Below are 17,215 nucleotides of genomic sequence, written 5' to 3'. Positions count from 1 at the left end.
CAACAGGAAACGTGAAGTAGCTGCAAACCTAACCATAACCTCACCACTTTATATTCTCTGTCTATTTATTCGCATGCGTACACACTTACACAGAGCTCACAGACCACAGAAAAAAAAAAACATCCCTTTAATCTGCCCAGTAAATTGCCGGATTGCATATAATCCTTTGCATTGTATGAATTGTATGATTGGCTTTTTTGTGTGTTTTTGGCAGAAAGGGTCTTGTCAGTAGAGATGAGATCACAGCTTATTTCATGCGTGCCAGTGTCATCTGCTCTAAACTGGGCCTGGGCTTTGTCCACAACTTTCAGGAGACGACTTATATGAAGCCCACCTTCTGCGACAATTGCTCAGGATTTGTAAGTAATACCTCACGTACTTGCAAGATTATACAAAAAATAAAACAAGAACACATCTGCTTTACTGTCTGCTTTCTACAACGTGTCCTTCACAGCTGTGGGGCGTCATCAAGCAAGGCTATAGATGCAAAGGTCAGTGTTCAACCATTACTCATGCGTTGGCTATTGACTGGAGGGGTTGTTGACACCGCATCATCACAGCTACCTTCGCAATGAGATTAAATCCATGAACTGTATAGAAGATTCTGTCTCTACAAAGATCATTAACCCTTTGGAGTCCAGGGTAGGTAGTAGCGTATTTAAGTTACTTTGTGTTTAACTTTATAGAGTGACAGCCATGTGGTGACACCGTTTTGCATCAAGAAGGAGATGTAAAATGTCAATTAATATATGACAGGGCGCTTTATATGACATTTTACCTCAAACTTATTCCTAACGGCTTCCAGCTCCAACAACGCTAAGAATACAATGGAAGATGTGCCCTAACTTTCCACACAGTGGCCTAGTGGTTAACATGTAGGCCACACAGTCAAGAGATCAGGGAGATCTGGATTTAAATCTCCATTTGGACATCTCCGTGTGGAGTTTGCATGTTCTTACGTCAGCGTTTGCATGCATGCGTGGGTTTTCTCCATGTACTCCAGCTTCCTCCCACATCCCGAATATCTGCATGTTAGGTAGATTGAAGGCTTTAAATTGTCAGTAGGTATGAATGTGAGCGCTTTCAGTACCTTGAAGGTACAAACCCCATTTCCATATGAGTTGGGAAATTGTGTTAGATTTAATAAATAGTCATTGATTGATTGATTGATTTTGTTTTAAATGTACTCTAAATTGCAAAGAAAGTGCACAATAATAAACATTTCTGGTCATTTGCCAGTTAGTCCAACTGGTTAACTTTCAGTGGCAGGTCCTGGACAGGCATCATCTAAATACAATTCAATGGTAATACTGGACCGGTAATATGACACATTTTATAGTAAGAGTAAAGCAAGGACCACAACACCTACATTAATCATACAATATGGCTCAGATGGTAGCAAGGATGGCCAGGAACTTGAGGGTTCCATGATCGCATCTAGCTTTCGCCATCCTAGTTATTTCACTTTACCTTGTCCGCTCCCAGTGCCACCCACAATGGTATAAATAAGCTTAAATGAAGATTATGAGTTTTTCACTCGAGAAAAAGTGCTACATAAGTCTACTTCACAATATTTTCAATTATTTTTATAATAAAAATTTCAACGTAATTATTTTATTAGTGTTTTTTAAATTATTATGTGTATAAAATAAACAAGAGTTTCACGGTGGCAGAGGGGTTAGTGCGGCTGCCTCACAATACAAAGGTCCTGAGTAGTCCTGGGTTCAATCCCAGGCTCGGGATCTTTCTATGTGGAGTTTGCATGTTCTCCCCGTGAATGCGTGGGTTCCCTCCGGGTACTCTGGCTTCCTCCCACTTCCAAAGACATGCGCCTGGGGATAGGTTGATTGGCGACACTAAAAAATTGGCCCTAGTCTGTGAATGTGAGTGTGAATGTTGTCTGTCTATCTGTGTTGGCCCTGCGATGAGGTGGCGACTTGTCCAGGGTGTACACCGCCTTCCGCCCGATTGTAGCTGAGATAGGTACCAGCGCATCCCACAACCTTAAAGGGAATAAGCGGTAGAAAATGGATGGATGGATAAAATAAACAATAACAAACATAAAACACAACTCTGATCCTCCAGACATATTTCAGAACCACAGTTTTACATTGGTTTTAAATGAATGGAATGTATGTGTCACAGTCTCATTAACAGATGTTGGCAGCATTTGCAGCGCTAAAGTAATTATTATTATTAGCATTATTCTAGTTCTGATTAATAGTAGTGTTGATTGATTGTACAGGAATAGGTTTTAATGACAACTACTGAGAAATCAAACAAAAAAAAACATTGAACTACTTACCTTGATTACTTAGTGTTCTTTTGTATTGGCATTGCTTTATTTGATATATATTCTCCAGTATGTAAACACATCTTGTACTGTTATCAGTGGATTTTAAAATGTACACAGTATTTAAAAAATATCTCTAATGTCTAATCCGTAATAATATACATTATTAATATTAAACTAATTCTACATTCATAATATGCCATGGGCCAATAAAATGGGCAGGGACTTTGGATACCTTGTTTTAGAGGCTCAGTACTACACATTTCCATTGGAATACATTGTTTTCATTATGCTGTGAGTTAGTTAGCTAATATTTTCCCACAACTACAATAATAAACTGGAAGTGTCAATCAAAAGTAAGCATCATTATCTTTGTAAAAGCAGTTTTGTATTGGGTCTTAATAGATGTTCATATAGTTAATGTATAACGGGCTTTATTCTGCATGTTGTAAACGAAACTACACAGTAGACATTTATTCTCCCCGCCTATAAACAGGAACTTTAAACCAAAATGTGCTTCTAAGTGTGCTTGCAAAGTTCTGAAGGTTGCATTTGCACAACAAATTCAAAAATAAATTCCTGTTCTGACTTTGCTGTGTGTTCTCAGACTGCGGGATGAATTGTCACAAGCTGTGCAAGGACCAGGTGGCCTTTGAGTGCAAGAAGAACACTAAAGTGAACAATAACACCACTGACAGTCCTACGCCTTGCCCCACAACTGTGACCACGGGAACTTCTGAGGGTGGGTCCGTGCATCCACACTCATCCGTATGTCTCTTATCATAAATATTGTACAGTGACCACCATATAGATATCTTTAAAATGTGAAGCATATACAATCAAATAAGCAATTCACAAAAAATATGTCTAAAAAAATTAAATTGAACTTGATTTCTTTCTTCAATATCCATAACTCGAAAAACTTGCTTCTTTTGCTTGAAACAGATTTGGTTCCTTAAACTTGATTCTAATTGGACCATGCAATCCTCAGACAACGCAGTAAAACCAAACAATTTTTTCACAGCCTTTAGGCAAGGTCATGTACAAACCCTGTTTCCATATGAGTTGGGAAATTGTGTTAGAGGTAAATAAAAACAGAATACAATGATTTGCAAATCCTTTTCAACCCATATTCAATTGAATGCACTACAAAGACAAGATATTTGATGTTCAAACTCATAAACTTTAGTTGTTTTTTTTTTGCAAATAATAATTAACTTAGAATTTTATGGCTGCAACACGTTCCAAAGTAGTTGGGAAAGGGCATGTTACATCACCTTTTCTTTTAACAACACTCAATAAACGTTTGGGAACTGGGGAAACTAATTGTTGAACCTTTGAAGGTGGAATTCTTTCGCTTTCTTATTTTATGTAGAGCTTCAGTCGTTTAACAGTCCGGGGTCTCCGCTGTCCTATTTTACGCTTCATAATGCGCCACACATTTTCAATGGGAGACAGGTCTGGACTGCAGGCGGGCCAGGAAAGTACCCACACTCTTTTTTTACAAAGTCACGCTGTTGTAACACGTGGTGAATGTGGCGTGGCAGGGGCGTCCATGAAAAAGACGCCGCTTAGATGCCAGCATATGTTTTCCAAAACCTGTATGTACCTTTCAGCATTAATGGTGCCTTCACAGATGTGTAAGTTACCCATGCCTTGGGCACTAATGCACCCCCATACCATCACAGATGCTGGCTTTTGAACTTTGCGTCGATAACAGTCTGGATGGTTCGCTTCCCCTTTGGTCCGAATGACACGATGTCGAATAATTCCAAAAACAGTTTGAAATGTGGACTCGTCAGACCACAGAAGACTTTTCCACTTTGCAACAGTCTATCTTAGATGATCTCGGGCACAAAGAAGCCGGCAGCGTTTCTGGATGTTGTCGATAAATGGCTTTCGCTTTGCATAGTAGAGCTTTAACTTGCACTTACTGTTGTAGCAACGAACTGTATTTAGTGACAGTGGTTTTTTGAAGTGTTCCTGATTCCATGTGGTGATATCCTTTAGAGATTTATGTCAGTTTTTGATACAGTGCCGTCTGAGGAACCGAAGGTCACGGTCATTTAATGTTGGTTTCCGGCCATGCCGCTTACGTGGAGTAATTTCTCCAAATTCTCTGAACGTTTTGATGATATTATGGACTGTAGATGTTGAAACCCCTAAATGTCTTGCAATTGCACTTTGAGAAACGTTGTTCTTAAAATGTTTGACTATTTGCACACGCAGTTGTGGACAAAGGGGTGTACCTTGCCCCATCCTTCCTTGTCAAAGACTGAGCATTTTTTGGGAAACTGTTTTTATACCCAATCTTGGCATCCACCTGTTCCCAATTAGCCTGCACTCCTGTGGGATGTTCCAAATAAGTGTTTGATGAGCATTCCTCAACTTTATTACTATTTATTGCCACCTTTCCCAACTTCTTTTTCACGTGTTGCTTGCATCATATTCTAAAGTTAATGATTATTTGCAAAAAAATAAAATGTTCATCAGTTTGAACATCAAATATGCTGTCTTTGTAGCATATTCAACTGAATATGGTTTGAAAATGATTTACAAATCATTGTATTCCGTTTATATTTACATCTAACGCAATTTCCCAACTCATGTGGAAACGGGGTTTGTATAATAATAGGGTTAAAATGAAATGCTATCAAATAAACATGTATTACACTGATTTATAATGTGATAATTAGGACAAACAGAAAAGTACTCAATACAGTAAAACAGTATTGTAATTTACAATAATATTAAGCCTTTTACAATTGATACACTTAAGGAAGTTGGGTATCAAGTTGCTGTCGTCCGTTCCTAAAGTCTGAGAGAGCAGTGGTCCCCAACCTTTTTTGCACCACGGACCGGATTAGTGCATGAAAAATACAACTGACTATAACGCCGAATTAGTGTTTCTTTGCAATGAGATGCAGATGAAATCAGCCATTGGCTACAATCTGTAGCCAATGCCTATAGATTTATATGTTGATTAATGTGCATTGTCACAAAGTTATAACAAACATAACAACTTCCTATGAGGAGTTTTATTGTACATCTATAAACACGCTTTTTGGTGTGTCCAGTGGGGCAGGCCAAAGTTAAGTAGGAGACAATACAGTCTTTTATAAATTATTTTATGTTTCTCTGCGGCCCGGTAGCAAATGCTTCACGGACCGGTACATGTCCCTGGACCGGTGGTTGGGGGCCACTGTGATATAAAATACTTTTAAAAGCACAACAGAATGTATGGATCGTTTTAATATTTTAATAATTCCCTCTCTTTTTCTTCAAGGGAAAGTCTGCCCACAATGACAATCAATTGTCCATTTTCCAAACAACTAGAAAACCTGTGCAACCACCAGTCAATCACAAGGTCGTCGGTTGAAAACAAACAGTCAAATTGTCACCTTACGCTAGGGGTGCGCAAACTGCGAAGTCTTTAGTGCGCCCCACAAGTTTAGCGAGAGAATTGGCCTGCGGTGTGTTTTTTCCTAAATTTAGTCTCATGTGAATGATATTGGAATGATTTTGCTACCATTTTATGTACAAAGTCACTGATATTACAAGTGACTTGAGCACAGCATCAATTGATATGATCCAATCCAAACAACTTTTCCACACTCAAATTTCTAGGTATAATGATTGATGATAAATTTGACTGGAAATCTCATGTAAAAAATATACAACATAAAGTTGCAAGAAATACATCAATAATGAATAAAGCCAAATATTTTCTAGACCAAAAATCACTTTATATTCTCTACTGCTCACTAGTGTTACCATATCTGAGTTACTGTGTAGAAATATGGGGAAATAATTACAAAAGTACACTTCATTCACTAACAGTATTACAAAAAAGATCAGTTAGAATAATACATAATGTTGGATATAGAGAACATACAAACCCTTTATTTATTGAATCAAAGATACTGAAATTCCACGACATAGTGTAATTGCAAACAGCTAAGATTATACACAAAGCAAACTATAACCTGCTTCCCAAGAATATACAACAATTCTTCTCAACAAAAGAAGAGAAATATAATCTGAGAGAAAAATATAATTTAAAACATTTGTATGCACGTACAACACTTAAAACCTTCAGTATATCAGTATGTGGAATTAAATTATGGAATGGATTAAGCAAAGCAATCAAACAATGTACTAATATGATCCATTTCAAGAAACTCTTCAAACTGGAAGTGTTAACAAAGTACAAAAATGAAGAACCATGATAAACATTCTGATTTTACTCACTCATTCATTCTCAAAATAATCTGATTTATCTCATCGTATGGATTAAAATTTAAGCAATTATTTATTTATTTATTTATTTGTATTGTGATTACTTATTACTTATGGAGTATACATTGTGAATCATTGAGAACAGGAAGTGAACACACATTTTAGCAACTGTTATGTAAAGAAAAGGGGTAGGATTAAATAAGCTCTGCTTCTTCCTCCTCCTTTTCGAACATGTTGGGAAGAGAAACTGGAAATTGTGATGTATCATGTTGTATGCTTGCATGTTCGAAATAAACTCAAACTCAAATTCAAACTCAAACTCAAACACTCATGGTATAAATGAACTATAACCAACAATAAAGTTAACATACAGTCCCACTTCCTGCTCTGGACATTATAAAACATGTATATATAATTTAAAATGACACATATATAGATCCATTACAGTGCATGATGGTGATATATAAAACACTATCCATACTTTCCCATGTTTGCCACATTTTAGCTGCTTAATCTTCCTGATTGATTAAAAAACTTTAAAGGGGTTGTCAGAGAAAGAAATAATGTAGGACTCGAGCTTTCACATATGCTGAAGTATAAACGATAAACTATTAAAAAATAAAATATTGCATTGTCATCAGAGTGGGGAGGTGCTGAGAGTTGTTAAAGTTGAAGTAGTTGAAGTTTTGTGTTGTCAAAAATGTGGAACATTGGGGTTGAAAAGGATAACACTAAAATAAGAAAAGGCCATATCCTTCCAGTTCTTATGTTGTCACGGTGTAGTGTGTGTATGCACGCACAACAGCTTCTTCTCCTGACTGAATGTAACTTCGTAGAAGAGTAAACTTTGTTTCATTTGTTATTAGTTTGTGAACCTTTTAGACAGCGGTTTGTATGTGTGATATTTGTGTGTGTGTTGTTGTGTGTTTGTACTTGCGAGGAGGAGCGTGACAGTTTTATATTAATTGCCAATTAATCTATCTAATCAATTGTAGTATTTTCTAATAAATAGTCACAGAGTTTAATAAATAAGCTGCTTTGAACATTTGTCCGTGTACCAGGGTGTCCAAACATGGCCAACATTAGTGTAGTCCCTTCCAATGTGGTCGCACTCACGAAACAACAATGTCCATTTTGATTTTTAAAAGTTAAGTCAGAGTAGCATTATGGTGCATTTATCTTCACCTCAATGAATTTTTCTGGAAGTTACTTTGATCATTTTTTTATGTGTTGTGTAAACCGCATCCAAACTTCAAGTGCAATAAAATGTTCTCCTTGGGTCGCTGGACTTATTCCAGCCTCAGAAGCACGTAAGATTAAAAGTACTTAAATTGATGCGAAAATACGTGCAAGGCAGATTTGACAGGGAATGCCTACATTTAAGGTTGATACCTCAAAGTGCACATTTTGGATAACGGCAAGAATCTGTACAAGTAAGCAGCTTTTTTCCACTTAGAAACATAGGAGAATAAGGCTCTTGGTGAATGGGTCTGTCGGAAATGGCAAAGTATTGTATCAATTCATACGTTTTTCCACACTATTTTTTTTAACATTTTCAAATGTATTTTGGATTGTTGCTACATTTTGTACCATTTCCTGTCAGTAGATCGCCAATCATTCAAAAGGAATTCATATGAAAAATAGATCATGCAAGCAGAATGTTAATGTATGCTAGACCAGATACCATAATTTGTCTTATTAGATTCACTTGTGTATTATGTCCAGTTTCAGACGAATGTCCTTTCCAGTACTTGTCTGATGACAGCAAAGAGTGGCGCTCTGACTCTCCAGTCACCTCACATTTGGAGATAAACAGGGTCCACAGCGCCACCCAGACAGAGGGACCACCGCTGTCCCCTGAAGCCGCTTGGCCTCATCCGTCCCTTTTTGTCCTGGTGCCCCCAACTTCGCCGACATGTCCCAGCCCACTGCTCCAGAGGAAACAGCGACACTGTGCTAAATGGGAGAACCGAGCTTCGGTTGTGCAGAAGCCCAGGGAGCCCGAAGAAGAATACAATCAACGAGTCAGCGAAACCCTTCAATCAGTGAGTGTCACGTCACTCCTGGTACTTGAACACACCACAAACATGATCACAATCGTTTCCATGTGTCTTTGTCAGGAGAACCAAAGGCTCCAGAAAGCCAACGAGACACTACACAGGAAGTTAAATAAGGCAGAGCAAGAGGTGGAGGTGTTAAAGACGCTGCTGAAGAGACACACACTTCATCCTGTGGAAGAGGACGACAACTCCTAAATTGATCAAGTAGTGTGTGTACATATCATGAGATCGACATGTGTGGTCTGTATTCACCTGGCGGTCCAGATTGAATAAACAGTACAGTGCAACCTCAAAATTTAAATACTCCAAATTTGGACCTACATTTTTCTCAAATGTAAAACAAGACTATCCTTGAGCATGACGTCATGTGACATGCCAACAAATCTCATGAGCGTTTGAACTTTTTCATTGGCTTTTTTGTGATGCCAATACAGAAGATGACAGAGAGCTTATAGTAAGGTAGTAAAGTATCTGGGTGCTAAACAATTATATATTTAGCATTGTTTTTATTATATATCATTTGTTTTCTTTATATGTTACAGGAAACAGTGTTGTGTTGGCCAGAAACAATAGTTTTATTCATTTACTGTATGTTTTAAAGTTGATAACTTGTTTTTTTACACTTGAATGATATTGTAGTTATAGTGAGAATGTTACTTAAAACATCACCTGTACAGTTAACACAGTTTTTTTTAAATCATTGGTATTTATTTTTTCGACAAAATCTTTTTTTTAAATGTCGTAAAAGTCAACCAGCGACCTTTGTAGGTTCCACTGTACTGTAAGACTTTGATAAACATGAAACTGAATGCATACGCCAGTCAAGGTATTTAGGAACTTAGAAGGATGTTTACCAGTAAAAACACAGATTCATGATGATAAGCAAATAAGAATATTGTATGATGTCCATAGAACATATGTATTAGTGTAAATATAGTCATTAAGAATGGCGCCTAATGATAATTTTTGCATCCTTTCCATGTTCGTTGTCTGAAACACTACACAGTTCAAGACATATTTTTTGTACATTGGTCCGTACTGGTCAATGTTGTTGTTTTTTGCTTATGAGGAGTTTATTGAGCAGCCTTTTGTGTCAATGCTCTGCAGTCTGATACTAGGCGGTGGCATCCTCGGCATCTTTTTGGTCAGTATTGTGAGCTTGTTGAAAGTAAATTTTGGGAACTCAGTAAGAAAGCTTGTGTCACTGTGTTTTGTCACCAGGGGGCAGTAGAGTGTTATGAAGGTCCTCATAGAATAGAATTGAATTACTAGAACCAAAAAGTATACCTTTTATTGTCCATGTACACTTGAACAATGAGCTCGAAGCGGCTCCTCCTTTTAGAGTGTAAAGAGACCTATGGATTATTTACAGCTAGATAAACGTTAAAATGAAAAAAAAAAATAATAATAATAATCTGTGTATATATATATACTATATATATATATATATATATATATATATATATATATATATATATATATATATATATATATACATATACATACACATGTATTAATCTTTCAAATATTGTGTAAGCTGAATAAAATTATATTAAGCTACTGTTATTCAATGGTTAGTTGGAAAAAAAAGCTTCACAATCATTACATTTTAAATATACTGTAAATTTAAAATTGAAATTATGTTTAATGCTTTTAAAGAATTAGTTCCAAAGAAAGTTTATTGTTGGTTTGGGTTGCAAGTGAGGAGTGAAGCTTCCTTCAGGATTTTCACTGGTGGCCTTCAAACAAACATGTGCGAAACCCAAATCCAGTGAAGTTGGCATGTTGTGTAAATGGTAAATAAAAACAGAATTATTTGCAAACCCTTTTTAATGGATATTCAATTGAATAGGCTGCAAAGACAAGATATTTAATATTCGAACTGAGAAAATGTACTTTCTTTTGCAAATAATCATTAACTTAGAATTTAATGGCAGCAACACTAGCTGGTAGCATTTTTGGGTGTTGTTGATAAACGGCTTTCGCTTTGCCGAGGAGAGTTTTAACTTGTACTTACAGATGTAGCGACGAACTGTAGTTACTGACAGTGGTTTGCTGAAGTGTTCCTAAACCCATGTGGTGATATTCTTTACACAATTATATCGGTTTTTGATGCAGTAACTTCTGAGAGATCGAAGGTCACAAGCATTCAATGTTGGTTTTCGGCCCTTCTCCAGATTCTTTGAACCTTTTGCTGATATTACAGAATGTAGATGGTAAAATCCCTAAATTGCTTGCAATAACTCGTTGACAAAGTTTGTTTTTAAACTTAAATGTTTTAAATTTGCTCACACATTTGTTCACAAAGTAGTGACCCTCAGCCCATCCTTGTTTGTTAATGACTAAGCATATCATGGAAAATGCTTTTCATACCCAATCACAGCACCCACCTGTTCCAAATTAGCCTGTTCACCTGTGGCACGGTGTAAGAGGGGTTAGTGTGTCTGCCTCACAATACGAAGGTCCTGATCTTTCTGTGTGGAGTTTGCATGTCCTCCCCGTGACTGCGTGGGTTCCCTATGGGTACTCCGGCTTCCTCCCACCTACAAAGACATGCACCTGGGGATAGGTTGATTGGCAACACTAAATTGGCCCTAATGTGTGAATGTGAGTGTGAATGTTGTCTGTCTATCTGTGTTGGCCCAGGCCAAGGTGGCGACCTGTCCAGGGTGTACTCCGCCTTCCGCCCGATTGTAGCTGAGATAGGCACCAGCGCCCCTCGCGACCCCGAATGGAACAAGCAGTAGAAAGTGGATGGATGGATGGATAGACCTGTGGGATGTTCCAAATAAGTGTTTGATGAACAGTCCTCAACTTTCTTAGTCTTTTTTGCCACTTGTGCCAGAGTTTTTGAAACATGTTGCAGGCATCAAATTCCAGACCAACTAATATTTGCAAAAAATAACCTTTACCAGTTTGAACGTTAAGTATCTTGTCGTTGTAGTGTATTCAATTGAATATAGGTTGAAAAAGATTTGCAAATCATTGTATTCTGTTTTCATTTACCATTTACAAAACGTGCCAACTTCACTGGTTTTGGGTTTTGTACATTTTTACAGCAGGCATTCATCCTATAAACTAAAGGTTTGCATTGATAGTGGGTTTTTTTTGGAGCCGTGATGACTTTTTGGGCAAAGAGGATTGTCTGCGATTATATGCAGCACCCCCTCAAGTGTAGCACTAGTGAAAGCTCACTTAGTTCTGTTTGAATGAGAATCTGGGAAATAACTCAGAATGCAGCGGGTTCCACACACACTAATGGTGAATAATTTCCAATATGATGGCTGGCTGGCTAGAAGGGGGCATGGAGATCTTTAAAAACGTTTAAAAAAACTGTTTTACCAAGCCAGAGATGGGAATTTAGTGGTCTCATTGATGAATCAATCAGGTGAAAATCAATACATACAACATGATCCATTGTGGTAAGGTGTAGCCTGAAGGACACAGTGAAACATGGGGCTAAATGATACCGCATTATGCAACTTATCACGCTTAAAAGTGTGCATTTAGCAATGGACTGATAATTTATCATCCAGATGTCAGTGTACATTGGGGAATTGGGCTGTTTTAAGATAGCAATAAGTTAAGCCAGTCTTATCAATATGCTCTGAAAGTAATTGGGTAAAAATGAGTGGAAAATACTGTATATCCCCTTATGCACAAAGAGTGTAACAAAACTGTCTGCTACATGCTTTTTAACACAAAAAACAACATTGCCTGAGGATGCTGCAAAACTACATTATCTTATAATAATAATAATAATGGATTAGATTTATATCGCGCTTTTCTATTGTTAGATACTCAAAGCGCTCACAGAGAAGTGGGAACCCATCATTCATTCACACCTGGTGGTGGTAAGCTACATCTGTAGCCACAGCTGCCCTGGAGTAGACTGATGGAAGCGTGGCTGCCAGTTTGCGCCTACGGCCCCTCCGACCACCACCAATCATTCATTCATCATTCATTCACCAGTGTAAGCGGCACCGGGGGCATGAGTGAAGTGTCCTGCCCAAGGACACAACAGCAGCGATTTCGATGTCAATAGGTGGGAAGCGAACCTGCAACCCTCAGGTTTCTGGCACGGCCGCTCTACCCACTACGCCATACCGCCCCAAAATTGATTATGAAGCGTAAGTTTATTAGCTTCTTAATATCAGTTGGAGGAGCTGTTTGGGAGAACAGCGGAGGAAAACAAGAAGGGTTAAAAATGAAGATTCTGTGAAGCCATCCAAGTGTTCTAATTAACCTTGTTGTTGAGGTGAGGTGCACATGTCAGAGGACAGCTCATGGTGGAGGAAAGTTATGACTTCAATTATGGACTTTTAAAATCAAAATGATACATTTCCCATCCCAACCATCTCCCAAGTGTGATTACGTCACAGATCACATACACAAGCGTAACGGTATGGCATCTTCACAGTTAAATATGTACAGTACCTCGTTATTAAGGCTGTGTGTAAGGGAATAGAATGCAAAACATAAAACAGCCAACAGTAAATTTTATACCTGACTTTTATTATGTTTTTTTTTTCAAGATGGGGCCACTGTAGTGGCTGCCGGTCGCACGAGCTCTGTGCTCTTGTGTGTCCTCCTTTGTGTTATTGATGTTTCCCTCTTGTTCTGTGTTATTTGCCTTCTGGTTTGGGCCCTTTTGGTACTACTCAACAGGAGGTGGCCCTTTCGTGACTTATGCGCTTCTTTTTGTTGCCTTTTTATGGCCATGGACATGTTTGCACCAGAGACCAGCTGCTGGCTCTCAGCCACACCAGTCCACCTGGATAGACCGGAGGAGATGTGGCGGAAGCAAGCGTTGAGCATCGGATGGACAAGCTTCACAGATCTCTGGCTGAATGAGCACTAATCGGAAACTTTTTTCTCCCTGGACTGGTTTTGCCTCATCCCTGCGAACCCGACATTGGCCGAGAGCTTGTGGACAGCCGAGGGCGCAGTCGGCTCTTTTTTTGCTTGTTGGGTCTGTTCCCGTATCTGGATGTGTTGCCATCTTACTTCGCGCAGACAATTAATTTATTTATATATGTATATATATATATATATATATATATATATATATATATATATATATATATATATATATATATATATATATATATATATATATGTATATGTATATATATATATATATATATATATATATATATACATGTATGTGTATATATATATATATACATGTATGTGTATATATATATATATATATATATATATATATATATATATGTATGTATATATATATATATATATATATATATATGTATGTATGTGTGTATATATATACTGTATGTATCTGTGTTGGCTCTGCAATGAGGTGGCGACTTGTCCAGGGTGTCCACCGCCTTCCGCCCGATTGTAGCTGAGATGGGCACCAGCGCCCCCCGCGACCCCAAAGGGAATAAGCGGTAGGAAATGGGGGTTACTGGTTCAATCCCCACCTTCTACCTACCTAGGCACGTCCTTTGTGTCCTTAAGGAAGACACTTCACCTTTGCTCCTGATAGGTCCTGGCTAGCGCCTTGCATGACAGCTCCCGCCATCAGTGTGTGAATGTGTGTGTGAATGGGTGAATGTGGAAATAGTGTCAAAGCGCTTTGAGTTCCTTAAAAAAGGTAGAAAAGCGCTATACAAGTACAACCATTTACCATTTATATGCTGACTATCAGAACGCATACAAATATAATCACTCACAATGTGCTTTATTATGCTTAAAACTGTTCTGCGGCCGCTGTGTGATTTATTTATAGAACAGAATGATTCAATGCGATTCTATTTAGTGTAGGAAAGATTTGATTTCATGGTAAACATTTGTTGATGGACAAATAAATTTTTACGCCACATAAGAACATTAACATTTCTTCATGTGCATATGCTCTTCCTCATATTAGAGGACAAATAGTTAGGAGCTTGTCACCAAACGCTCAGACTAGATCTGATCAAGCTAAGTTGATGAGCATGAACTGATAACAACTGCTCGTATGAGAGGCCAAACAACTAAGACAACTGATCAGTTGAATTCCATGAAACTAACATTAACCTGATATATAAGAAAATCCACAGGCACATTCATCTTCAAATAATAAAAAAGCACATTCTATATATAGGACGTTCCTCCAGTAATTTCTAATTTTTAAAACCATGAATCCCCAAATATGTTTAATAAAGGAAAAAGGCAAACACTTGTCAAATATATTTTTTTTCCGCAAGTTAAAGGCCTACTGAAATGAGATTTTCTTATTTAAACGGGGATACTTGATCATTTCGCGATATTGCCATATTTTTGCTGAAAGGTTTTAGTAGAGAACATCCACGATAAAGTTTGCAACTTTCAGTGTTAAGAGAAATGCTCTGCCTCTACCGGAAGTCGCAGACGATGACGTCACACGTGTGTGGGCTCCTCACATATTCACATTAATTTTAATGGGAGCCTCCAACAAAAAGTGCTATTCGGACCGAGAAAACGACAATTTGTCCATTAATTTGAGCGAGGATGAAAGATTTGTGTTTGAGGATATTGATAGTGACGGACTAGAAAAAAAAAAAGATTAAAAAAAAAAAGTTAAAAAAAACAAAACGCGATTGCATTGGGATGGATTCCAATGTTTTTAGAGACATTTACTAGGATAATTCTGGGAAATCCCTTATCTTTCTATTGTGTTGCTAGTGTTTTAGTGAGTTAAATAGTACCTGATAGTCGGAAGGGTGTCTTCACGGGTGTCTTGACGCGCAGTGTCTCAGGGGAGTCGACGGCAGCTATGGATGGCACAAGCTCAGCTTTTCTCTGGGAAGAACTGACTTTTTAACCACATTTTTCTCACCGAAACCTGCTGGTTTACATTTGGTAGGGATCCATGTTGGCTTGACCGCGCTCTGATCCATAGGAAAGTTTCACCTCCAGGAATTTTAAACAAGGAATCACCGTGTGTTTGTGTGGCTAAAGGCTAAAGCTTCCCAACTCCATCTTTCTATTGTGACTTCTCCAATATCAATTGAACAATTTGCAAAAGATTCAGCAACACAGATCTCCAAAATACTGTGTAATCATGCCGTTAAAGCAGACGACTTTTAGCTGTGTGTGTGTGCAGCGCTCATATTTCCTTAAAACCCGTGACGTCTTGCGTACACGTCATCATTACACGACGTTTTCAAGACGAAACTCCCGGGAAATTTAAAATTGTAATTTAGTAAACTAAAAAGGCCGTATTGGCATGTGTTGCAATGTTAATATTTCATCATTGTTATATAAACTATCAGACTGCGTGGTGGGTAGTAGTGGGTTTCAGTAGGCCTTTAAGGCGGTGTCGTTAGACGCCGACGGGTTTTAGCCAATGGCTTTACTGCTGGGCGGGAATTACGGGTCAAGGATGGGAAGTGATGCATGTTGTCGAGTTAAAAAAGGAAAAGGAAAGCTGCCGGAAAATTAAAAATTCAGGCCTTTGTACGGGAATGTTGCATTTTGTGAGATAAAGACAGACTGTGAATCTGTCTGAGCCTCAATTCCTTGGGATGTTACAATATTTGAGGGATGGTCCACAGTGTTGACGTTTCATATCTTGTGGGAAATTTTCTGGCAGAGAGTCGTCACCCTCGGGTTGTTTTAAAGATAGTAAACTGTCTGATGTCTAATCTCCTGCGGCACCCGGTCCGTCTATTCGTGTCTCCAGTTACATAAATTATGTAACAAGCGAATGACTCTTTTCACAGACAACCCTGGCTCTCGTGTCGTTTTATTGACAAAAACAGTCAACACATTTCTAGTTCGGCACGATAACTGCTTTATGTGTCTGCACTCGATTGACCTAAGTGTTCATAGCTGAATCTTTTTTTTTTTATTGCATTGCAAAATGATTAACCCCCGTGAATGTGGAGGGAAATGAGTGTCTCCACGGTGACTACTGGTAGTACACACATCATGCTCATTTAAATACGACGGTCTGCATCACATTTGCACTTGGTATCAATTGTACACGCAGTCTTAGTAGATCACACCTACTAAGTGTACACACAATTTTAAAATTCGCACATGATACATGTATTTAGCAGTTGTTATTTGGATCTTAGTCAATTACGCTCTTTGTGTTCAATAACATACCACCAATGACTAATTTACACTTCTTGTCCCTTACTTGAAAGGTGTACCTTGAGGGCAATCAGTACAGAGATTTTATTGAGTTGAGTTTGAGTTTATTTCGGACATGCAATCATACAACATGATACATCACAATTTTTATTTTCTCTTTTCAACAGAGTTTATTTAATCCTAACCCTTTTCTTTTACATCACAGTTTCTGTTCTCAATTTATTCACAATGCACTCCATAAGTAATCACAATCAAAATAAATAAATACATAAATAATACTCGGTGAAGTAAGTCACATTTCATATGGTGAGATGAGTAAGATTATTTTGAAAATGAACGAATGGGATGGATGAAATAAATTCAGAATGTTTTTCATGGTTCTTCTTCTTTGTACTTTGTAAACAACTTAAGTTTGAAGAGTTTCTTGAAGTGGATCATATTAGTACATTGTGTCATGAGGGCGGTTCTCCTGCCTTTTTGTTCCTCTTGTTTTGATACTCCCCTCCCCTCTTGTGTCAGTAAGTCTCTGACCCGG

At 38.0% G+C, this 17,215-nt stretch overlaps 1 protein-coding gene across 4 annotated transcripts in view; it reads left to right on the top strand.

The window, feature by feature from the left end:
• LOC133548881 (RAS guanyl-releasing protein 1-like) overlaps positions 1–9,786 on the top strand; it is a 78,309-nt gene extending 68,523 nt beyond the window's left edge. For all 4 annotated transcript variants that reach the window (XM_061893818.1, XM_061893820.1, XM_061893821.1 and 1 more), the window contains 5 exons: positions 215–359; positions 455–491; positions 2,901–3,035; positions 8,258–8,577; positions 8,653–9,786. In XM_061893818.1, the coding sequence (XP_061749802.1) occupies positions 215–359; positions 455–491; positions 2,901–3,035; positions 8,258–8,577; positions 8,653–8,787 (772 nt within the window). In that variant the 3' untranslated portion in view covers positions 8,788–9,786. The remainder of the gene's footprint in view (positions 1–214; positions 360–454; positions 492–2,900; positions 3,036–8,257; positions 8,578–8,652) is intronic.
• The last annotated feature ends 7,429 nt before the right edge of the window (positions 9,787–17,215 follow it).

The sequence above is a fragment of the Nerophis ophidion genome, linkage group LG03, assembly GCF_033978795.1.
Source record: "Nerophis ophidion isolate RoL-2023_Sa linkage group LG03, RoL_Noph_v1.0, whole genome shotgun sequence".
NCBI classification, from domain to species: Eukaryota; Metazoa; Chordata; class Actinopteri; order Syngnathiformes; family Syngnathidae; genus Nerophis; species Nerophis ophidion.
The sequence above is the reverse complement of the archived record's forward strand: the minus strand, read 5'-3'. Positions and strand labels throughout refer to the sequence as shown.